At 43.9% G+C, this 25,468-nt stretch overlaps 1 protein-coding gene across 1 annotated transcript; it reads right to left on the bottom strand.

The window, feature by feature from the left end:
- Positions 1 to 11,065: 11,065 nt before the first annotated feature.
- Positions 11,066 to 13,925, bottom strand: Tcf21 (transcription factor 21). Its single transcript, NM_001032397.1, has 2 exons — positions 13,251 to 13,925; positions 11,066 to 11,622 (listed from the first exon to the last, which is right to left on the bottom strand). Exons 1-2 carry the CDS (start codon positions 13,698 to 13,700, stop codon positions 11,533 to 11,535), a joined length of 540 nt encoding a protein of 179 aa, NP_001027569.1. The 5' UTR covers positions 13,701 to 13,925; the 3' UTR covers positions 11,066 to 11,532.
- Positions 13,926 to 25,468: the final 11,543 nt, after the last annotated feature.

Here is a 25,468-nt window from a genome sequence, read left to right as displayed (position 1 = left end):
AGACTGGTACAACCATTCTGGAAATCCGTCTGGAGATTCCTCAGAATATTGGACATTGAACTACCTGAGGATCCAGCTATACCTCTCTTGGGCATATACCCAAAAGATGCCCCAACATATAACAAAGACACATTCTCCACTATGTTCACAGCAGCTTTATTTAAAATAGCCAGAAGCTGGAAAGAACCCAGATGCCCTTAACAAAGGAATGGATACAGAAAATGTGGTACATCTACACCATAGAATATTACTCAGCTATCAAAAACAATGACTTTATGAAATTCATAGGCAAATGGATGGAACTGGAAAATATCATCCTGAGTGAGGTAACTCAATCACAGAAAAGCACACATGGTATGCACTCATTGATAAGTGGCTATTAGCCCAAATGCTTGAATTACCCTAGTTGCACAGAACACATGAAACTCAAGAAGGATGACCAAAGTGCGAATGATCACTCCTTCTTTAAAAGGGAAACAAGAATACCCTTGGCAGGGAATAGGGAGGCAAAGTTTAGAACAGAGGCAGAAGGAACACCCATTTAGAGCCTGCCCCACATGTGGCCCATACATATACAGCCACCAAACTAGATAAGATGGATGAAGCAAAGAAGTTCAGGCCGACAGGAACCGCATGTAGATCTTTCCTGAGAGACACAGCCAGAATACAGCAAATACAGAGGCGAATGCCAGCAGCAAACCACTGAACTGAGAACGGGGCCCCCGTTGAAGGAATTAGAGAAAGGACTGGAAAGCTTGAAGGAGCTCGAGACCCCATATGAACAACAATGCCAAGCAACCAGAGCTTCCTGTGACTAAGCCACTACCCAAAGACTACCCAGAGTCCATGGACTGACCCTGGACTCTGACCTCATAGGTAGCAATGAATAGCCTAGTAAGAGCACCAGTGGAAGGGGAAGCCCTTGGTCCTGCCAAGACTGAACCCCCAGTGAACGTGATTGTTGTGGGGAGGACGGTAATGGGGGGAGGATTCGGAGGGGAAGCCCATATAGAAGGAGAGGGGGAGGGGTTAGGGGGATGTTGGCCCAGAAACTGGGAAGGGGAATAAGAATCAAAATGTAAATAAGAAATACTCAAGTTAATAAAGATTAAAAAAAAAGAAGAAATTAATCTTAAAAGAAAAGAAATACAGGAAAACACAATCAAACAGGTGGAAGAAATGAATAGAATGTTCCAAGATCTAAAAATGGAAATAGAACAATAAAGAAATCACAAATGGAGGCAGCCCTGGTAACGTGAAACTTAGGAAATAGAATAGGAACTATAGAGATAAGCATCACTGACAGAATAGGACAGGCAGAAGAGAGAATCTCAGGTGTAGACGCCCATAGAAGATATACAGCAGTCAAAGAAAATTCTAGGTGTAAAAGTTCCTCACCCAAAACATCCACGATATTTGGAAAACAACAGAAATGCCAAATCTAAGAACAATAGGAATAGAAGAGGATGAAAGTTACCAGTTCAAAGAGCCAGAAAACATCTTCAAGAAAATCATAGAAGAAAACTTCTCTAACTCGAAGAAAGAGATGGCCATAAATGTGCAAGAAGCCTACAAAACACCAAATAGATTGGACCAGAAAAGAAAATGCTCTTGCCATATAATAATCAATACACTAAATATATAGAATAAAGAAAGAATATTAAAAGCTGAAGGGGGAAAGGCTAAATAACATATAAAGGCAGACATATTAGAATTACACCTGAATTCTTAACAGAGACCCTAAAAGTCAGAATGTCTTGCAGACCCTAAGAGACCACAGATGCGAGACCAGAGTACCATTCCCAGCAAAACTGAATCACCATAGATGGAGAAACCAAGATATTCCAAATTTAAACAATATCTTTCTACTAACCTAGCCTTACAAAGGATACTAGAAGGAAAACTCCAACACAAGGAGAGTAACTACACCCAGGAAAACACAAGAAATTAATTATCTCACAACGAACCCAAAAGAAGAGTAATACACACACACATACACACACACACACACACACACACACACACACACACACAGAAAACCACCCACCACCAACAAAATAACAGGAACTAACAATCATTGGTCATTCATATCTCTCAACATCAATAGAGTCTGTATATAGGAAACATATCTCAGAAACAAAAATAGAAATTACCTCAGAATAAAGAGCTGAAAAAATATTTTTCCAAGCAAATGGACCAAAGAAACAAGCCTGTGTAGCCATTCTAATATCCAATAATCTCAAAAGAGATTACTTCATACTCAAAGGAAAAATCCATCAAGATGAAGCCTCAATTCAGAACCTCTAGCCACAAATGCAAGGGCACCCACATTTGTTAAAAAAAAAACTTTATTAAAGCTCAAAACACATTGAACCTCACACAGTAACAGCGGGAGACTTCAATACCCAACTCTCACCAATGGAGAGGTCATTGAACAGAAACAAAACAGAGACACAGTGAAATGAACAGAAGTTATGAACCAAATGGATTTAACAGATATCTACAGAACATTTCACCCCAAAACAAAAGAATACACCTTCTTCTCGGGATCTCATGGAACCTTCTCCAAAATTGACCATACACTCGGATACAAAACAAGCCTCAACAGATACAAGAATATTGAAATAACCTCTTTGCATTGTCTCAGATCACCACAGCCTAGGGCTAGATTTTAATAACAGAAACACCAGAAGCCCCATATACTCATGGAAACTGAGCAACTCTCTACTCAGTGATAACTTGGTCAGGGAAAAAATAAAGAAATTAAGGATTTTCTAGAATTCAATGAAAATGAAGACACAATATACCCAAACTTATGGGACACAATGAAAGCAGTATATGAGAATACCAAGTGCCTTCATAAAGAAATTGGGGAGATCTCATACTAGCAACTTAACAGCACACCTGAAAGGTCTAGAACAACAAGAAGCAAACACGCCCAAGAAGAGTAGACAGCAGGAAATAGTCAAACTATTTGAGTGACTGTATGAAAACCAAACACAGTATATATACATATATATATATATATTCTTTCACATATACATATCACACACACACACACACACACACACACACACACACACACACAAGGTAATATAAATGAAATTGAAAAATAATAGGGGAGACTAAGCCCCAAATGGCCATCTCTTGTCACCAAATGAAGCTTTCAGTATTAGGATTGTGCTGCATCTAATTGACTTGTTGGCCAAAGGGTTCCATAGAAACCTCCAAACTACCCAGGCTGTTACCAAGATTATTGGTTATTCCCCTAAAACTGACCACAAGACTCCACTGTTGAACATAACACCTACATAGCTCATTGCACATGGAGATGTTATGGGTTTGGTTTATTGCTTGAATTATGTTAGTTGGAGTCCCAAATTACACAGGAATTTGCATGTCTGCATGTAGGAGAGTGAGGGTCCCTGCCCCCAGTTGGCTTTGATCGGTAAATAAAGTTGCTGGCCACTGGACACTAATGGCTGGGCAGGGAGACCGAGGCTGGAGTTTTAGGATTCCTGGGCCAAAGAAAAACTGCAAGAGAACGAAGAAGGTTCAATGCCAAGGAAGAAGAAGGTTCAGGCTTGAGAAGTGTAAGACAGAGAAACGGAGAGATCTCTAACACGTAAGAGTTGGGGGTTGGGGCCCAGGAGGGCTGCAGGTAGGGTCTAGGTTAGCAAAGATGGAGTATGGGTTTTAGTAAATAGTAACTTAGGAGTATCAGAGGGGAGGCATCAGCAATGTGGAAGTTTGGGAGGTGTGTGTGTGTGTGTGTGTGTGTGTGTGTGTGTGTGTGTCTTTCACTCAAGAATCCAGAGTGTTGGGGTGGCTAGCGAGGAGCCTTTGTGCATCCACCAGGGAGATGGATTAATCCACTACCACCACGTGGAGATGTTGAGCTGGTGCCTACATAGGGCCTTCATTCCTGTATGCTGGCGTCTTTGGTATAGGAAAGCACGCTGCACAGTTCCAAAAGAGGAATGTAAGCACCAGCCCAGCCACAAACCCTTTGATCTATAATCATGCGCTACCTGCAAGATATGTTAGTGCAACAGTGTCACAAAGCTTGTGGGGGTGACCAACCAACACAATCCTGACGAGGTATCCCAGACACAACTGGAGAGACAGCTTAACTTCTTGAGAGTAGAGGACCCAGGTTTGGTTCCCAGCACCCACATCAGGTGACTCACAACAGCTCTTGTATTCAATTTCAAAGGATCTGGTACACTTTCATGCATAAGGTACACATAAAGTCACACAGGTACACATGAATACATATAAATAAAATAAACCAATAAAATCTTTGAGAGAGAGAGAGAGAGAGAGAGAGAGAGAGAGAGAGAGGAAGGAGGAGGAGGAAGAGGAGGAGGAGAAAGAGGGAAGGAGGGAGGGAGAGTCAATAGTTATGCCTGTTACAAAAACTCATATTCAAGGTACCTGTGGTGGGTGGCAAAGTCTACAATAGAATCTTGTAGTATTGAGGCCACAGACAGCAACTCAACCAAACTTTTACGATCCAAGACAGTTAGAAGGAGAAGGTTAGCCAGCACAGAGAATGGGATCATAGAGGAGATGTTGAAGATTGGCAGAGGGAGCACTGCTGAGTGCTCAGAAAGCTCCAGAGTGGGCTTGAACTTTCTGACTGTTCACCTCCCTAAGGCCTTGTTACTGCTCTGCAAAGAGATGCCTACCAGAGATTGCACTAGACTGTCATACCTACAGACTGAGGTATGGCTTCCAGCAACTGTACCTAGCTATGTCTTTTTATATGTTGGTAAAATGACATGTATCTGGAGTCCCTCAAATTAGTTGCTGGTCCAATTCACCAGTCTTGGAGTCAGGATTAAGTACTCCTGCCCTCCCGCCCTGGGAAGGGGTTGGAGATTGAGTTTATCCATTGGCCAATGACTTAATCTCAATTGCACATTTTTAAAATAAAAACCTCTAAAAGTGCAGACCTGGGAAGACTCCAGAGTAAGGACTCAGTTATGCGGTTACTCAAACTCCACATAGACAGACACTCACTCTTATACTCAGACCTCTCCTTTGTATGTCACCTGGATTTCCACCTGCAACCTTTATAGTAAATTAAAGTAATTAGTATTATAGTTATAATAAGTTAGTTGGACAAAGGCAAATGGTGTACTTTGTCAGAAGAACCATTATTGTAAATTCTCAAGTCTGAGGAAAGAGGTTATGGGATCCTCTGGTTTATAGCCTGTCAGAGACTTGGCATCTGAAATGGAAAAAAAAAAGTATGGAACTTATCTCTTGTGGGATCTGAGTGTGACTTTAGGAGGATAGTGTGAAACTTTAATTACTGAACGTCCACTCAATTTAGAGTCAGAGATGTTAGCTTATTACACACTTGGCATCAGGAGAGTTGTGAGTGTCTAGAAGAACTTCTTTTTTTTTTTTTTTCCTCTTTGGAAATGAAAAGGAAGTGTTGTGAAGCAAAAAGCTTTAGGATGGGGATGAATGCTTGAAGATGAGATTTAAGGGTAGCCAAAGTTTTGGGTGTTCCCAAAAGCCAGAGAAGAAGAAAAGGTAGCTATAGATGAGACTCATTAGTAAATGACCAGATACGTTTAGAGGGGGTTGCTTCTCAACGATGGACTGAACGCTGAGAATTGCACAGTTCAAAGGCACTGTGCTGATTGTGACCTTACCCGATACACAGTGATATCAAATACTGTGGACCAGTGTCTCCGGTTAATGCTCTTTCCATATGCTTGCTGATACTGCTTTCATTATGGATTTAGTTTTTCTTATGGAACACGTGACTGTTAAGCAGCAAGCACTGTGGTGCATTAGCAAATTCTAAATTAAAGTGTGAGTATATTGGAGCCAGTCTTTGACTGGAGGTGCAGCATGACGCGTATTAACAGACACTCATGTCTCCAAGAAGCATACCCTTTGAGGGCTTACCTGTGTCTGGCACTACGTTAAGTGCCAGAAGAAGGCAGCAAACCAGCCATGTACAGTCAGTCCCTGCTTTCACAGAGCTAGTGGAGATGGACACAACAAACGGAGTGGAGAAATGGGCAAGTCACCTCTTCTTGAAATGGTCACGGGAATATGGAGGGAATATGGAGGTCAGGGTGGAATTCGTTGTAGATCAAATGGGAAGTTCTCACAGAAGAAGAGAGGGCCCAGGACATTTCTTTATTGCATTCTCACTGATTTGGCCCAGTTTAAGCATCTCAAAAATTTCATAGCCATCTTTGATTTCCTATGTAATTAAGGGACACCAATATAATTATTTCAGGTACTTTTGTAAATGAGTTTTCAAATAGCTGGCCATTTTTTTTTTTTTTCATTTTGAAACAGGGTCTCTTCTATTGTGTATCTCTAAACTTGCTCTGTGGACCAGACCAGCCTGGCCTCAAACGACAAAGATACAAAGATACTTGGCTCTGAGTCCCAAGTGCTGGGGTTGGGATTTAAGCATGGGCCATCACAGCCAACTCCCACATTTGTAGCTTAAAGTCCAGAAAAAAGGTAGAAACAGGCTTAGTACCTCTCATGCATTTGGTGTCACCTTACCAGAGCAATTACTATTCTGCCTATTTTTACTGATGGGAGATTGAAGATCCCGAGAGGTTTAGGATTCTATCCAAGAACCCAACTAAAGTCTTGTTTCCCCACGAAAACAGAACAAAATTTATGTGGATCACAAGTTACTTTCTTTCTCTACAAATTAAATTCTGTGCACATTAGGTTTTACTATTGTGACTTGAGTTATTTCTATAGTTAGACTACCTTTTAAGCTAATAAAATCCAACACTATTTTCACTGCAGAAAGAAAGAACACAGTTTATCTAGTGATGTTATCCCTGTCCCCTGTTGATTCTATCTGGTTCCATCACAAGCATCTTCCTCAGTTTTTCTTTGTCACAGACCTGTGCCTGTCTTTAAGGCTGAAGAATAGTTTAATCCCAGGATCATTCTTTTCGTTTCTTTTGTTCCCATATTTCAAAGAGTAATGATTTGTTTTTTAATCAATACTTAATGAGATCTTAGACCCTAGTGTTGGTGCTGGGTACAAAACCAGGTCAGGTATCCCGCTGTTCTAAAAGGTGTTTCTCACCGCCTTTCCTATCCTTTCTCCTCCCTCAGCACTAGTGAGGGATGAGCCAGGATTCTGGAGCTGTTCCGGAGTAGTTAACTGGGAGGCAGGAGACTGATCCAGCCTACTGTCTGAACGTTAAAGAAAGTGTTGAGCCAAGACGCCAGGAGGAAGCCAAATGGCCGGAAAGTGGTGCCTTCGGCTCAGACGGTTTCGAATTTGAAGGAAGGTAGAAGGCTAGGAAAGATGTTCTGCTGATCAGCTGAACCCGGCTGTCACTTGCACGTTCTTTTTTGAAGCAGTAACCCAGAACCTTCCCCGGACTGAGTCTCTGCTGGGGATGGGTCCCTACAGGGCAAGGATCAATTTTCCCAACACCCCACTGCTAAAGGAACGGAACAAAGGCGTAGGCTCTCAGACTGGGAACCCAAGCTTCCTTCGCCTCTGGCTAACTTCCTTAACTGGGATGGCTTTTCCTTCCTCCCTCTCTCCTCCCTCCTCTTTCCCTGCAGCGCTCACCCCACGCCCACCCTCACCCCTGGCTAAGGTCCTTGCACTCAAGCACAGTTCCACTTCCAGAGGCACAGGGCTGCAAACCCGACTCTTCCTCACCCGAGTGAGGCAGAAATCTGCAGATCTGGGATTGAGATGAGGAAATCTCTTGTACGAGGTGTGAGTCCACGGTGCCCAGAGTTCATTCCTCTTAAGGGATCCAGCGATACCCTGGTCTCTAATCCACACAGGTTTTTGTTTCATCGATTAATAACTCGAATTTATCTTCAAGGGCACAAGATGAACGCACACCCAGTCAGGCCACATACTAGGACAGAACCGATTTCATGTTTTCTGAGGGTGAGCAAATCGACTTCTAGGCTGGCAGTTGGGTGCATTTACCGTACAGTGAACAGCAAGCCGAAACAAGCTAGCGCCAAGAACTGGAAGCTAGCTCTCTCTCTCTCTCTCTCTCTCTCTCTCTCTCTCTCTCTCTCTCTCTCTCTCTCTCTCTCTCTCTCCCCTCTCTCTCTCTCTCTCTCTCTCTCTCTCTCTCTCTCTCTCTCTCTCTCTCCTCCCTCCCTCCCTCTTTTCCTCTGCCTTAACCTTTAACACTTTTTTTGTTTCTCTAATTATGTGTCTCAAATCCTGGTTCTCAAAACGTTCCCGGACCGGCAGCAGAAACATCTCATAGAAACCTGTGACCCCCAGACCTCCAGATTCAGTCTCTCTGGAGGGTAAAGACCCACAAAAACAGCATTGGCTTAGCAGTCGCCCTGGGTGGCGTTCTCTAAGGATTGGGGATTTTATATATATATAACCAGTAAATACCAGAGCTCTGTTTAGTATTGCTTTTAGGAGTAAGACTTTGATTTGAGAGTGGGCACACCTGCTAAAAGCACGCTGAGTTGCTTGTAAAATCTGTTAAATCCTATAAGCAATGGTAGAGAGAGGGAGGGAGAGAGGTGTCACTTGCTCCCATATTATGAGACTGTGTCTGAGAACTCAGACTTTTGGAAACACCTCATTTTTCTCCTAGGTGGCTATAGTAATTTGGTCATTTGCCTGGTCCTTTTTGCCAGTGCTTTCTCTAAGATACTTTTTATAGCTTAAAGGTCACATGACGCTCCTCATTCCCCACCCCTCCCCCTTCCCGCTCTACTGGCTTGGGGCAAAGGTATCCACTACTCCTGCTTTGCAACCGCATATTAAATTGTGGTGCGGGAACCTAGACTGGGTGCCAGGCAGTCAGGAAGCTGCAAACTTCGGAGAAGATGTGAGAACAAGAGGATCAGGGAGGAAGGAGAGCATGGGAACTTGGTGAGTGCTAGTGGCCTAGTGACGCTAGGCGCTAGGCGGCTGAGAGTTGGTAAGAGGGGAGGGAGGCGGGATGGTGAGAGGAAGGGATAGAGGAGCAGGAGGGGAGGGAGGGACGAAGGGGGAGAGGAGAGGAGAGGAGGGGGGAGGAGAGGAGAGAGAGAGAGAGAGAGAGAGAGACAGAGAGAGACAGAGAGAGACAGAGAGAGACAGAGAGAGACAGAGAGAGACAGAGAGAGACAGAGAGAGACAGAGAGACAGACAGAGAGAGAGAGACAGAGAGAGAGACAGAGAGAGAGACAGAGAGAGAGAGAGAGAGAGAGAGAGAGAGCGAGCACTTTTCTGAATTTTTTGTTTTGTAGGGGTCATTTCAGTAGACAGGTTTATGCAAATTCTGAGAACGCCGGAGGGAGGTGGAAACGCAGGAGCCAAAGCCACCGCCCATAAAAACACACCCTCTGAGTTTCCTTTCAGTTCGGGTGTAGGTAGATAGTCACCTGCCCACTCATTCAACTACGGACATTTATTTGCTGGATCCCGTCTTTCACAAAGAAGTCACACATACTATAATTCCATTGAGCAGGATTAAAGTTAGGACAGTGGCTGGGGAAAACACAAATCCAATTATTACTAGCATTATCGTCATTTTTACTTGTAAGGAAGAGAAAACAGGATCCGGCTCTCTGAGGAAACAGCCCCATGTTGAGCCAGGACTTTGGTTTCTCATGACCTTTCTCCTCAAGCCAAGGCTTCATATTATAAGTAGGATGAACAAAGACTTTAAAATCCGTGTACGTCTTCTGTTTGTAACAGCGGAGAAAAAGCCTCTATGGGGCCGCCCGCGCAGAGTGCTCAAGAATGTACTTGGTTTGTAAAAAACGTGACTAGGAACTTGGGAATTTTCCTGGGCTAACCGCAGCCCGACTCCTGTTGGTGACACTAACCTTCCTTCTCTCAGAATCCCTGGGCCGGTCCTGGCGAGGGCCCTGTCTCTTAGGTGGAAGGGAAGGCGGGTGTGAGTGCGAGCAGGTGTCACCACCTAGAGTTTGAATTGAACTCCAGAAAGTCAAGTTGGGATGGGTCAGAGGCTTTTCGGGATGCCTTGAAATAATCATCCAGTGCAAGTGTGCAATCGACACGGATGAAGAGTCACTGGACAGCAGAGTTTGCCCCTTGGGCGTGATAGCTTCCCAGCCGGGACCAGCCTTTGGCTTAGGTGTTTCCCGGAAGGTCTCGCCAAAGGCTCCGCCCCGCGTGGCCTTTACAGTTGGCTGGAGTTCTGAGTGTTAGCCTAACCAGGTACCAAAAGCGGCTAAGAAATAAAGGGGGAGGGGGTGGGGGCGTCGAAAAGAAAGAGCAAGCGAAGCGGAAGTTTCAAGGCCTCAGAGAGGGATAACAGTATAAATAACCGAGGGCGTCTTGTAAACACTGCGGTCATAACCCCGAACATTAAACAGCCGCGGTGGCATCTGGCGCAGCGCCGCGGCGGGCTGCGCTGGGGTAGAGGCAGCAGGGTCCCAGGCTCCTCCGCCTTGCCTCTCTGTTTATCTCAACTTAATCTTCCCCTATGTGCTGTTCCTCACTCAGTCTGGAAGATGTTTAAGTTACGACCGCGGGAAGTCTTGGCGGGAGCTTAACGCAAGCGGTAAACGCACCCGAAAAGCAGGCACGCACGTTTACTGTTGCAATTAATTAATTGCCAGTCAGTAACAAGCAACATATCTTGCTGCACTTGGAATTCACATGGAGCTCCAATCCCTTCTTCACTGGTTTGATAACAGCGTTTTGTTTTGTTTTGTTTTGTTTTGTTTTGTTTTTGTTTTAAATCACAGCAGCATACGGAAAGTTATAAAAATCTCATAGTTTACCTTCCGGATCCTTAGAACAGGCAGACTGTAAAATATAGTGGAGAATCGAATTTTCTATTTCATCCTTGTCCTCGGGCCTGTGTGACTGGATAACTGCGTATTCTCTATTTACAGCTATAAAAATCTTTAGTGAGCTTAAAATAACTGGGAAGAACTCTTCAAGTTTTCAGTAGGAAACATGTCTTTTCCTAGTTGGAATCAGAGTTAATTTTTTTCGAGGAGTTTGGGCTAAATGTTAAAACAACTACTTTTTAATCATTAAACGTCCCCAAAGTTTCCATCGTTCGTCACAATGTTTTTTAAAAAGAAATCACACCCATTTTTTTTTTAGCAATATAAAGAAAGATTTATTTTCGGAAATAGCAAAACCTGTTTGAAAAAAATATATTTCTTTGAGTGATTTATTTTATAAATGTGACTGTCAAAGTCAGCTATTCTATGATCTACATTTTACAACATATTGTACAAAAGATACACATTGATAGGCTCTTATTATCTATTTATATATACTATATATAATTACATATTGCACTTGGACCAGCCAGGCTCACAGTCATTCAGGGCAGAAGTTAATCAAGTTAAATAGATGGGAATCTGTAAGTACAGTTGGTCTCCTTCGGTTTGGAAACGAATCTCCTCGTCGCAGTTAAGTGTTCTTGCGGGGTGGGATAGGGAGAGGAGCGATGCAAGGCGGCAGCAGAGACGGGGAGGGGAGGGCAGGGGTCGTCACCCTCACCGGCCCACTGCCCTCGAGAGCGCAGGGTTCCCAGACTCACACCTCCAAGGTCAGGATGCGGTGGTTCCACACAAGCGGCTCGCGGTCACCACTTCCTTTAGGTCACTCTCAGGTTTGCCGGCCACCATAAAGGGCCAAGTCTGCAAGACAGAAAAGGGTGGAGGGATTAAGTCGACTTGAACATGGGGAGGGGGCCACACAGAGCCCTTAGTCACGGAGGCTGGCGTGCAGGCAGGCTAGGACAGGAGGCCATGGGTTTGTAACTTTCTAGGTTATTAGTGTCTGGCAGGGTAATGCTAGCAGCCTCAGGTGGTTGTAGTGGTGGTTGGTGGTGGTGGTGGTGGTGGGCTTTTAGAACAAGGGCAAAACAGGTCTCCTTTTTCGGTTCTAACTGGAACCCTAAAAACAAGCCCAGACACAACTCTGAGGCAGATATTCCAGGAGTCTTAACAGGGCGGGTGGGGTGGACCCTGGCCCTAAGTACCCAACTGTGGGTCTATGGAGGCTCTGGTCCAACATCCTGGTTTTTATTGACTTCCATTTATCTCCCAGTGCAATCCTAGCTATGACCACAATTTTAAGTTAGTAGTATCCCCGAGGAGGGAGGAGGGTGTGCACTTATAAAAGGTACTGGGACATTTTATTTGAGATCCTCCTACTAGCGAGAAAGCAAAACTCGCTTCTTTCCTTTCCAATCTTTCTTATTCCTTTCTCTGGGCTGTTAGATAACAAAATAAATTCAAGTTTTTTTCTTTTTTAATACTTAAAGGTGAAGGTGGCAGCAATTATAAATGTTCTAATCGATAATCTCATTCTAGTTTCAGATTCTAAAAACAGCTACTTATCACAACAACAACAACCCCAACCCTTTTTATTTGGAAGGAAAATATTTTTTTCCTGGCAAAATGTGTTTTAGCATCCCTCCCCCAACTCCTGAGACCAACTGAGGGAGAACACATCTCAAGCTTCTTTGTAAGTGCTGGCCGGAAAGGATATCTAATCCTTATCATATGTAAACAAAAGTCCTAGTAAGGTGGTGGTTTTCTTTAGAGCCTGCACGTTTTAGAATGAAATCAAACAAAAGAGGAAGTTAAAAACAATCTTAAACAGTAAAATGCCTCTGAGAATATCGGCTCAGCAATCAACATTTGCTTTTCAAAAATTAGGCTCATTCATTGTAACTGGTAGGAGCCATGGGTGCTATATTGTCCAGTAAAGTAAGACCTGAGTGGGTTTACCGATTGCGTTGGTGGTGGCTGAAATTTCTGGGATTTAAAATGGTAATCTACTTAGCCAAGCATAGAATATTTAAGTAGCAGGGGAGATTTGCATGAACAGTTAGGAGGTGGAAGAACATAAATATGTCTGCATTTAATAGTCCTAAATATACGGGGGACAGAAGAGACTTGGATATTTACAAGAATCGGAGGGAGAACTTGTGTTTTGCTCTTAGCTAAAAGAGGCATAGTAAGATAGGTCTTGTGGGTGCCCAGCATCTTGTCAGTTTCACGACAGCGGAAATGGCGCTGGCACCCTGCGCAGGGATCGCAGGTCTTTGCCAACTGAATAACCTCGGAAATCCCTTAATGGGGTGCCACGTCAAAAGCTTGCACAAATCATTCGCGGGCTAGCGGCGCTCAGTGCAGAGAGCCAGGGCGCTGTGTGGAGGCCTCGCCGAGGTACCCAGAGATGCTAGGGCGGCGGTTGCTAAGGTGTCATGTGCTCGCCCGGTGTCCCCAGACCCAGCCAGAGGCGCAGTAGGACTCACCAGGTTGACTGGGTGAATGTAACCATTCTCGTACTTGTCGTTGGCCAGGATCTGCCTCAGGTGCGCGATGTAGCTGGACGCCAGCCTGAGAGTGTCCAGCTTGGAGAGCTTGGTGTCCGGGGGCACCCAGGGAAGGGTAGTCTTGAGCCTGGAGAAGGCCTTGCTCAGCACCCGCATGCGGGCCCGCTCGCGTGCATTGGCCGCGTTGCGCTGGACCTGCTTGCCCTCCTGGCTGACCCCGCTCAGCGGGCTTTTCTTGGTGGGCGCCTTCCTCCTCTTGCCCAGGCCACCACGACCCTTCTGTGGAGACCCGTTCTCGCAGTTGGAACCCTCCTCGGTGCTCTCATTGGAAGTTCCAAACTCCTTGTTGGAATCCACTTTCAGGGAGTCACAGTCCAGCATCTCCACCTCTTGAAGGTCTTCTACATCGCTGAGGGAGCCAGTGGACATGTTTAGAGAGGAGGTGGAGGAGGGAGAGAGAGAGAGACACCGAAACGGAAATGAAAGGGTCTCTAAAGTACGGAGTTGCCACTTCTGTGTGTTGGGTTTCCAGATGGGATCTGGCAGCCTTGTCTCACAGCTTCCCCTTCACAGAGTTGTGAAAACGACCAAAAGGATTCCCGCGACAGGGAAACTAGAGCTTTATCTCCCCACCCCTGGAGTCCTGGCCTTAACAGAGAGTGAAAGAGCGCCGGGGAATTTGGTGGACACTAGGAATTTATCTGGGGAATAGAGAGGCGGATCCATGCAGCCCAGGGGAGGAGCCTGCTAGGCCCAGCAGACTTCCTAGACCCCTTTCACAAGCTCAGGAGACTTTACGCACCGACCTGGGTTTCCAGAAATCTATTGCAACATGCATGTTCCGGATCCACACAAGCCGAGGAGTAAGCCCTGCTTAGAGCCCTTGCCTAGGTTCATCTCCTAAGGCCCCTTTCCTTCGAGGGAATCCCAACTAATTGTTGCTGAGAACACAGAGAAAGGGCCAGATCCTTTGCTGTTAGTGGGCCTTTCCCCCTAAAACACCTCACAGTCACTCCTTCTCTTAAGAAACAGCAATAAAAATTCAAAGGCCCCTAGTTAATACGGCCTAAGACTACAGGGCTTTACCAGATTGCGTTACCATGTACTGGACAATATCGCAGTCATAGGTCCTGTCTGTTAAGACGAGGAGGAGAGGTTTATTTTACCGAGCCAAATGTTTGAAAAGAACATGCTGATCACTGGGCCGATTTTTAACCCAGATGCATTTTACTGTTTAAAATTTACCTGAGGTAAATTGGGAAAGGAAGTACTAGAGAGAAATTACAGGAGAAAAGGAAGGTAGGGAAGGAAGGAGGGAGGGAGGAAAAATAAGAAAAAGTGCATTATCATCCAGTTACTTTGAAGGTATCAGGGAACTGCTAGAGCACAGGAACACATTTGACTATTAACACACACACACACACACACACACACACACACACACATACACACACACACACACACACACACACATGCCATACATACAGTATGTATGACTGGGGATGGGTAGGGGATGAGAGAGGTCATATGGATTTGTGGAACATATTTTGCCATCTGAGAATCTTTTCTCAGTGAGATAAAATTCACTTCTCTCCGGTCTTAGAGAGCTAGCTCCTGGCAGTCTCTCTTTGCCTGACAGCTTCTGTAAAGACTGCACATTCCCTTTATGGCTCTTTCTCTTCTCCTCCCTTCCTCTGGGTTACCAGGGTTCCTCAGAGAGAGCTGGCTTAGTAAAACACAAAATAGGACGGTGGCTTCGGAGAAAGGACCTTTTCCATCCTTGGGACGTCTTTCTCAGGGAATGATATAGTCTTCTGGGGACTAAGAAGAAAAGCAGAGGGAACGGGAACCCAAGGACTGAATGAAGGCTGTGCCAAGACGCCAGGAGATGAGATGGGTCTTTTTTTTTTTTCCTAAACACTGCCAGATTTTGTTGCCTTACAATTAGACACTGAGGATTGGGAGCTAAGAGTAACTCTCGGTGGCAGACTCAGAGTCCAAGCCTCTCTGCTACACTCAGATATGGGTCTCTAATCCAGGCTCAGCTGAGAATTCACTAGCCTCTAAGATTTTGTTTTGTTAGCAGAGATCTGTTTGCTTTCCCCCTATGCCGTAAACTAAACAGATTGTCAGCAAATCAGTCTCTATTAATGAATTAGTGAACCCTCTCCCCGCCCCCATAATATCTTTCTTGAGGACCCAAAATTTGTTAATCACCAGTGTGGAGATTTATGAGCTCTTACTTTCTGTTGTTTGTGCAGGTGGAGATTTAAATGACCACATCCACTCCCAAGATTTATTGCAAGAGTGATTGATGTTATAAACCAGGAAAGGACTCTTCCCACAGCAGGGATGACAGAAATATCAAGTCGAGGTTGCCTTTGTCTTCTTCATGCCCAAGTGGACCAGCACCACAGCAGGGACTGAAGGCTTTAAGAGAGCAAGCTTGCTGGGAGAGAGAGAGAGAGAGAGAGAGAGAGAGAGAGAGAGAGAGAGAGAGAGAGAGAGAGAGAGAGAGAAACACCAACAGAGACAGAGACAGAGAGAGAGAACACCAGCAGGGAGAGAAAGAGAGAGAGAAAAACACAAACAGAGACAGAGACAGAGACACAGAGAGAACACCAACAGAGAGAGAGAGAGAGAGAGAGAGAGAGAGAGAGAGAGAGAGAGAGAGAGAGAGAGAGAACACCAACAGAGACATCTGCAAAATGGCCACAGGTCATCCTAATGAGGTGCTGATAAAGACTATTGATTGAGGCCTTATTATATACCAGATTGCTAAGATACGGCAGCGATTTTTATCAGAGCCCTAACCCTTCGTCCTTTCACCCTTTTGGGGAGGGGTTGACAGAGACAGCCACAGAAGGCACACATTCCTCTGAAGACTGCTGCTGTTTTCTTCTGTTTTGTTTTGTTTTTCAGTGTTGCAAACTTAAAACTAACAGTTTCTGGAAGGGAGCACAGCTAGTCTTTTATCATAACCTAGGTTTTTTTTTTATGACCACAATTAATTTTTCTTTATAGCAGTGTAAGCAATAATTAAGTCTCTTGTCCGTTTATCTCCTGGTGACATATTCAGGCTGAGAAGGAATACTGGATTGATAACGAGGCTTGAGAGATCCTGAGTTTTTACAAGAAATGACCACCAGTTTGGGAATATAATGTGAAGAAGGCTGACGGTTAGCTATCTTGATGCCAAATTCTCAAGAAAGGAAATTAATAATACTTCTCCCTCCCCGCCCCGCACTTAAATTTTGTATCTATCTCTGCTAATAAACACTGAGGGACGAATGGGGGGCGGGAAAGATGGTTGAATTCCACTGAGTAAATCAGTTAGGCTGTAACTTAAGCTCTGCCAAGTTCCCCCCAAATATAAACCATATTCTGTGAGAAGAAAAGCACTTTGAGGAAACTAATTAACCCTTACAAGAGCTGGAGGATTGCTTTGAATGTAGTCCTTTCGCCGCAGAAGACTCGTGGTTTGAACGCCAGAGGTAGATTCATTCTTACCTTGCTTTTAAACCGCAGCCCATGTAGGCATCTGGCCAGTTTATCATGTACTTCCAACAAAACGTTTTGCTAGGAAGGCTGTCTTTGAAAGATTTTAGTGCTGAGGAAAATTTATCTGCAGAAGTTGTTAAATGAAGATTAGACATGGAATGTGCCTTGAACTTCACTCCTGTTTTATCAGCTGGTCCACTTTCAGGAAGTTCATATTTGATTCCGTTTCACTTAGATGATTTGTTTCCTTTTTTTATGGGAAGGAAAACATCTACGGGTTCTTTTGAACTAATTTCTATGCCATAACTTTACGTTCTGGGGCGTGGGGGAAATCTTCGTTTAAATTGAAGTGTTGGTCCTTTTCTTTCACTCTTGGCACAGGGCTGGAAGGTGTCTTGCAACCCTCTGACCCTACCCTCTTGTCCATCACCAATGGAGTGTATGTAGATGGGCTGCCACAGCACTAAGATTTATGGTTGGCAAGTGGCAATGGTAATAACTAAAGATTCTTTGTGGTTCATTGGACCTAAGTGTTAATCCTGGGCTGAATGTTTCGTATTCTATATGATGTGTAATGAAGAGCATCCTTCTGCTACTCCCCATGGGTCCCTGCACGGCTCAGACCAGCCTGGAATGCCTGATGCTTCCCAGGTTGCATGCTCTGCTTCCTGCCTCTGCTTCTGGAGCACTGGAATCACAGCCTATGCCACCGCTCTGAATCCTAATGCAGGATTGAAGGCAGCCCGGGCCATGCATGCAGTCGAAGGTCTGAGTTTATTCTAGGGAGCAACAATGGAATGAAAACCAGACGTTTGGAGGAAAGTCTTTACACAGTTAGATAATATCCTGTTTTCTAATACTAAAATAATTTTTATTACATCTGCTTAATGTTAGGAAAGAAGGGGAAAACTGTAGAAGAACTTCTGAGCAACATACCACACAGGACACTTTGTTTTCTTTTTTATTTTAATTCTATTTTTTTTGGTCATTATTAAACAAAAAAGCTACTACATGAAATGAAATATCTATTAAAATGTATTCCAGGGCCTTTTCCAGTTCACAATGAAGTTGTGGACTGTGACTACTGTCTTGTATCTTTTTTTTTTTTTAAAAAAAAAATAAGTTCAATATTTCATTGGGGCTGGCTTTTACAGGTCCAGAGGTTCAGTCCATTATCATCAAGGCAGGAACATGGCAACATCCAGATAGGAGGAGCTGAGAGTTCTACATCTTCATCTGAAGGCTGCTAGCAGAACACTGGCTTTCAGGCAGCTAGGATGGGGGTCTTAAAGTCCACGTCCACAGTGAGACACCTACTCTAACAGGGCCACACCTAATCCAACAAGGCCACACTTTCTAATAGTGCCACTTGTGTATCTTAAAACAAAACCGGCAAGTTAATTCTTCTGGTTTCCTTGACAATGATCTCCCTGGCATTGAATGTCATGGACTGTGCTGGAAACTGACTCCCAGTTTCCTGTGTGCCACATGAGCACTCTACCACCCCAGGCTGGGTCATTTCTAGATGTACAGTAATCAACCTCTCTCCTTTTTGAATTATTTTCTTTTAGTAAGTGTTTTTGCTTGCACGTGCGTGGTATACTTGTGCAATAGATGGCTAGTGCCTGCCATCAAGCCTGTCTCCTGGTTTGCCTTGTCATCCCATCCACAAAGCCAAACCACCGTGCAGAGGGGCTAGATCCCCAGAACTGGAGTAAAGTATGGTTGCGAATTAACACGCAGGTGCTGAGATCTGAACCGAGGTCTTCTGCAAGGACAGTGTCCTTAACCACTGAGCTTTCTCTCTAGTCCCTGCAATCTCTTAACGGGTCTTTTTGTTTCCGTTTTTGACCTCTTCAAATCCATTTCCAAGCAGAGACTCAAGTCACTCTTCTGATTAAAGTCTCTCAAAGCTGCCTACTATGTCTGATGTGGAATCTAACTTCCTCAGTGTGTATGTGTGTGCATGTGCACGTGTGTGTGTATGGTTGGGGTGCATGAATGTGCTCATGTGCATGTATGTGCATGTATGTGAGTGTGTGTATACATGTATGTGGATTAGTGTGTGTACAGTTGGTGTGCATACATTTTGTGCACATGTGCATGTGCTCATATGTGTGTGCGTGTATGTGTGTACACGTGTGTGGGTGAGTGTGTGTACAGTTGGTGTAATTTTTTACTTTTTTCCCCCCTCACTCTGTATCACACTGGCCATGTCTGTGTCCCTTGCTGGATCAGAGAGCTTTTGCCTGACTCTCTGTATGTCTGAGTTTATTTTAGGACAAATCTCAAGTGTTATCTTCTGAAAATGCAAATCGGGGACAATTTTAAATTCATCATCTTTTCTTTTCCCAAGACAAGATTTCAACTGTGTAGCCCAGGCTAGCCTGGAACTCAATATGCAGGGTGGGGTGGCTCTGATGTATGTGGTCCACAGTATGGAGCTTGCTCTTTCCTCCCCCTTTAGCTTGGGTTCTGGCCTTAGAACTCAGGTCTTCAGGCTCGTACAGTAAATATCTTTACCCACAGAGCAATCTCACTGGCCTGGCCATCATTCCACTTTACTCATCAACAATAAAGGAGAGTCACTAGTGTTTGCTAACTTACTGCCATATACCAGGTGCTGTTGTAGAACTTTCTGGATCCTCTAACTCTCATCACAACTTTGTAAGATTTGAAAGTCCTGGATGAGAACAACGAAGCGAAGAGACAAGAAACACCTAGTTTACTGGCTTCATCTTTCAGAGATCTGTTCATGGATCATGTCCTGGACCAATGATGTAAGCTGTTCTTACTTCTCTTGCTGCTGTGAGGAGACAGGGATCAGATCTGTACTTCTCTCCTAGGGCCCGACACACTAAGGTAGCCAGAGCCATGTGGGGCTGGAGTCTAGGGATGAATGCCCAAGCAAGTTCTTCCTGTACTCAGGCAGGTTAGAGCTGGGGGGGTGGGGTGGGGCAAAAGAACCAGGGCGTGGCTTGCTTCTCATCCACTCAGCCTGTCTACTGGGCTGTGCCGGGCAGCTAAATGTCTTGTCAGACAGTTTGCTTCAGTTAGAAGACCCAAGTGAGGTGGGGGAGGGTCAGTGGCTTTCAGTTAACCTTGGAAGACACAGGTCACTTCTAGCTTATTCTATTGGATGAAAATGAGGGAAGGGTGTGGCCAATAGGGCAGCAGGAACACCCAGAGGCCAAATTCAGTATATAGGTGTGGCCACCATTCTAGGCAGATACTATACTACCTGACCAAATGCCAGAGTCTGGTTTTAACAGCCACTGTGACTGTTGGGGCCTCAGTTGAAATTAACTCATGTCCTATAATTCTTGTTTTTAATTTTTCTTTATTATTCTGTCTCCTCTTCTCCCTGTTCTCCAACTATACCAAGTATCTCACAAATGCAGAGTTTTGATGTGTCCGGCTTATTTGAGTACTCAGAACCTAAAACAGGGCCTCCACACACAACACGGGCTTAATAAAGAGTTAGTAAATGAAAGAGTGAGTGAACAGACGTGTTCTAGAACATGACATGTTTTAATTCTCAACTTTGTCACACTCTTGGAAGTGTCGCCTGTGTGGGAAGTTAAGCTTACACTCATTAGTCCCCAGGGATTTCTAGAGGAAGAGTGTAAGAAAGAAGCTAAAAAAAAAAAAAAAAAAAAAAAAAAAAAAAAAAAAAACTGTCTCCAAAAATGTACTTTTCCTTTAAGGAAACCATAGGATCAGGGGACCTCTTGGTAAAAAGGAGAGGAGTCAATTAAAAGGTCTCAGCTAGTGTATGTGTAGAATAAAATAGATAGTTAACTCATGTAACGCTGTGGTCACTGCCTTACCTGCCTCAGTAGGAACGGCTTTATAAAATTAGTTCCTGAGGGGTAGATCAATACAAACGTGTGAGTTATTGAATTGTCTTAATAAAAGCCATTGGCATTAATCAAACCTTTCCCAATCACTGTTTAACTTAATATTAATATATTCATGTATCAGGTATACTACAAGATAGGATAGGTGAAACATTTTTGAAAATTTTTTCTAATTCATTTCCAAAGTTTGACAGAAGTTTACTGATTTAGTAAGACCAGGCTGAGTACAGAATGAAGATTTTATTTTCTCATAATTCTGTAGGCTGGAAGTCCAAGATCAGACAACCAGCACGGTTTGCTCTAGTCAGGGTTCTTTTCCTGACTTGTAGGTTGTCACTCGTATAATGTGTTCCCTTGATGCTCTTTCCCCTGAATGCACACTGAGGGGCAGAAAGATAGAGGAAGATATAGGAGCTCTTCCTCAGAGAAGACCAGGCCAATGGGAGGGATGCACCCTTGTGACCTCATTTTAAACGTCATTACTTTCTAAAACCTCTCTCCAAATACAGTGAGATGAGCAGTCAGGGCTTCAGCAAGTGAAGTCTAGGAATGAAGCCTGTAGAATTTATCTTTAGAAATGAGAACCCCTGAAATGATTTTTTTACTGTTTCTAGCTTAACAATCAATTAAATATCGAGACAAGATTTTGACTTTTCTGTAGCTCTTATTCCACTGACAACGAGATGGTAGCAACAACAGACCTCGGGTTTCATGTGCTTTGGCTATGTTTTGTGAGGAGTCTTGTGATGAAGAACTGTACACCAGACTCATAGTCTATGAAGAGGAGGGCCCCACAGACCCCCCATCCCTGACATTTGCAGAGTGAGGAGGCCCATTCTCTAGTTAAGAGCTTAAGTCAATTTTCAAGAATTATTAGTGGAAGAATTTAGAAATCCTTTATCAGAACATTCGAGAGCACCACACAGGCCCTATGTGGACATAGACATGGGTTAGATCAATTCAGTCATAAAATATGCCAAGTGCTGAAGGGTTTCTTCACAGGCAAACACAGTTGATTGATGGCTGGGGGCTGTTGAGCTGGTAACTCTGACATATGCTAGATAAAGTTAGTGTTGTTTTAAGCTAAAATGTTATGCAGATACTAAACTTCTCTTCATATCGCTAAGTAAGTTCATTTCTCTTTTAGTCTGATTGCAAAGATGACCATGGTCAAAAAAGTTTTCCTAAGAAGAGTCTAATGCAACTCAAATGAACTTGAGCTAAATGTTGACTGGGAAAGGTGAAGCTTGTCTCCACCCCACTCTAAAACATCGAAGGCATGGTTTTTATTCTTTTTACATTTATCTCTTCAATGAGTCTGTCACACTATGACACTTCTGAGCTGAGTGACAAGGGACAGTGCCCAGATCCTGCATGCGCACTTATCTAGCTGTGTGGACTTGAACGTGGGCACATCTTTTTAACTGGATGGATCCCTGTGTCTTTCTCCTCAATGTGGTGATTACAGAATGGACCCTGTCGTGTTAATTCTTCCTATGAAGGATGCTGAGACTGATTACGGCTTGGTTTGTAATTGTTTCTGTACACGTGAGATATACCAACGAGTTTTACTTATATCGCTTCCACGGAGTCCAAGCCATTGGATGAACTTTCTTTCCTTGGATAATCCTTGACAGTTTTCTTCAGGAATACACAGATGACAGAGGAACTAGTGTTCGGGGGCTGGCGGCTTAAATCGTTTATGTTTCTTTTGTCCCATTAAGGTCCCTGTAAGATTTCAAACAGTGTTGAAACGTTCTATATTTATCTTCTGATACTATAGCACTAAGTCAGGGTCATAGTGGCATAAAAATGCTCTCTTTCATCTAAGACCATACCCCAAGGGGCGAGACTGATCTGTCCAAGTCGTCCCCAGTTTGAAGACATGCACAATGGTTTTTCTTCAGTTATCACCTAGATCTTTGTCAGCCAAACTCGACCGATAGCTGCAGACATCCGAAAAGAAATTGCAAATGCTTCTGACAGAAGGGAAAGGGAGCTCCAGAGGAGCAGGTAAGATCCTCATCATGACCACGGGGAAGGTAATTCTATAGTTCAGGTAGCTATTGACCTGTCCACCAAACTCCTGAAATCTCTGCTCGAGTGCTAGGAAGGGGACACAGTGTGAGGTGTTTGCTGCACTTCTCCCTGGTCCTGACACCAGGTCCTCTGGGACACATTGTTCCTCAGCATCTCTGCTCCCTTGTAACCTGGTGTTGTCTGTCCAGTGTGGAATCCTAGGGCCCTCGGGGAATATTTTTATTGACTCTTTGGGAATTTCACATCATGCACCCTGATCACTCTCGAATCCTAGCCCTCCCAGACCCCACCCATCCTCCCACCCTTCCTTCTGAACCCCCCCCACCCCCACAAAAAAAAGAAGAAAATAAAAGGTCCAATTTGTGTTTCCCATAAGCTCACTGGAGCTTGGCTAGGCTCCCAGGGGCCGGCCCTAAAAAAAAGCCCGAGTCTTTCTTGCCATCACTGCAAGCAGGTCTCAGGTTGCTGTGTCTTTCCCACTTCAACTTTAAAATTGGCACACAGTTCATGTAAGTATTAAAACCTAGTAGACTGAGGTCTTTTCTTTTCTCTTTTTCTTTTTTTACTTTTCTTTTTTCAAAAAATAGGGTCAAAAGTTTTCACTCCCAGTACTTGGGTAGCAAAGTCATGTAGAGCTCTGTGAGTTTAAGGTGATCCTGGTCTACAGAGCAAGTTCAAAAGTTCCAGGCCAGCTGGAGCAAAAAAAAAAAAAAAAAAAAAAAAAAAAATCAAAAAACCCCAAAAACCCATGGTGGGTATTAATAAAAATAAAAAATTTAAATGAGCGAGACTTAACAGTTCAAATGTATGATAGCTGTTCAAGTTTTGACAATCCATTGTACAATTTAACTTTAGTAAATGTCTACTCCCATGTAACCACGGTCACTGTAATCATGGACACTGTTTTCCTTTATGCCTTTTTCTTGCTCCTGGTTTGGTGCCAGGCTATGGGTCTGCAGGCTGTGTCTCTAGACGTGTCCACGTGGTACATACTGTGCTGTGTATGTTGTATAAGTTATAAAGTAGATAGTCATAGACTTGTCCATGTGGTACGTAATATGCAGTGCATGTTATATAATTTATAAAGTAGGTAGTCATAGACTTGTCCACGTGGTACGAAATGTGCTGTGTATGTTGTATAAGTTATAAAGTAGACAGCTACAAAGCATGTGACCTTCATTCTTTCCCTTCACATGTCGTTGAAGTTCATTGATATTTGGCTTATATTAATGTTTTATTCTTCTTAATTTGATGGATATTGCCATTTTTAATGAGTGGCTTGGTACAATACAGGAACCCAGACCCACCCAACAGTCAACATTTAAAAGCCCTTTTAACTTTTGTTTATTTATCTATTTATTAATCTCTCTCTCTCTCTCTCTCTCTCTCTCTCTCTCTCTCTCTGTGTGTGCATACATGACAGTGTGCATGTGGAGGTCAGAAGATAACTTGTGAGACTCAGCTGTTTTTCCACCATGTGGATCCTGGAATTAAACTCAGTTTGTTGGGCTTTTCTTCTTTTATAACTTGATTTTTTATTTTTTTGAGAATTTCATACATTGCTATTCTTTGTATATAATCTCTACCTTATCCTTCTCCCCACTTCAATTCCTGCCCTGTGCCTCTCTCAAATTCATGACCTCTTCTTCTTTAATTACTATTATCACACACACACACACACACACACACACACACACACACACACACACACACACACAAACTATAACACAAACCAACAAACACCCTTCCCCTCCACAAACCCAACAAACTCTTGAGTCCATTGAGTGTTGTTTGTCATACATGTTTTTATGGCTGTCTGACTTCCTGAAGTTGGATGGGAATGGACTCACTCTTTTCAATTGCCACTGATAGCTTCCAGCCTTCATCTAGGGATGGCATCTTGTGAAACTTCTCTTCTCTGCGTTGACACATCAACTGTGTACAGTGCTATCACTGTACCAGCCTTGTTTAGAGAACCACACGATTGAGATTTCATGGGTGTAGCATCCCCGCTGTGTCTAGAAGACCCATAGATAAGTGTAGGGCTCCAACCTTCATCAAATAAGCTTCCTTTGCAACAGGCAGAAGCCACCACAGAGATCTAGAACTGGCTACTGCAGAGAGTCAGTGGCCATGTGGTGGACAAGCCCAGTTAACACGCACAACACAAACGCTGTACCTGAGGCTCAGGGAAAGGCATGGAGAGCAGCAAGATTATCAGAGGCAGAGGACCAGGACAGCTACTGGGTGACACACACTGAGCCATATATCCCCAGCCCAATATCAGCATCTTGTGCTTAGTCTTAGCAACTGTCTGTTACTTAAGTGTTTCAGAGAGAAGCAGGACAAATGCAGTGCTCTCTGTACTTGTGGTGAGCACCACTGTGGCGTGTGAGGATTCACTGCTCAGTCTCCATTCAGGCTTCCTAGGCAGACAGCACTCCAGTTTGCTCCAGGAAGGCTTGGAGAGTCGCTAGCCTTTTCTTTCTGCCGTCAGTTTCCGAGAGAAAACAAACAAACCAACAAAATACAAAACAATATTATTAGCCCAGTCTTGCTTATTGTTGAAGATTAAAAAATTTAAGTTGTACACTATGCATGTGTGCCCGTGGGTGAGTCAGAGGCCAAAAGAGGATGTCACATCCCCAGAACCTGTGTTACCTGTGACAAGCTGTCCAACACGTGCACTGTGAACAAACTTGGGTTCTCTGTTAAGAGCAGTACGCACTCTTAACTGCTGAAGTCCGGGTAGACACTTGGCTTTATTTTGGTTTCATTTAAGTCCACTGTGCATTA

Source organism: Rattus norvegicus, chromosome 1 (genome assembly GCF_036323735.1).
Source record: "Rattus norvegicus strain BN/NHsdMcwi chromosome 1, GRCr8, whole genome shotgun sequence".
NCBI lineage: Eukaryota > Metazoa > Chordata > Mammalia > Rodentia > Muridae > Rattus > Rattus norvegicus.
This window is presented reverse-complemented; position numbering and strand designations above follow the sequence as displayed.

What these genes read in the sequence shown, in the direction of transcription:
- Tcf21 (NM_001032397.1), bottom strand. Translation starts at nt 13,700, where the DNA reads ATGTCCACTGGCTCCCTCAGCGATGTAGAAGACCTTCAAGAGGTGGAG. An exon ending in ACATTCACCCAGTCAACCTG is followed by an intron (nt 11,623 to 13,250) that starts GTGAGTCCTACT and finishes TCTGTCTTGCAG; the next exon opens with ACTTGGCCCTTTATGGTGGC.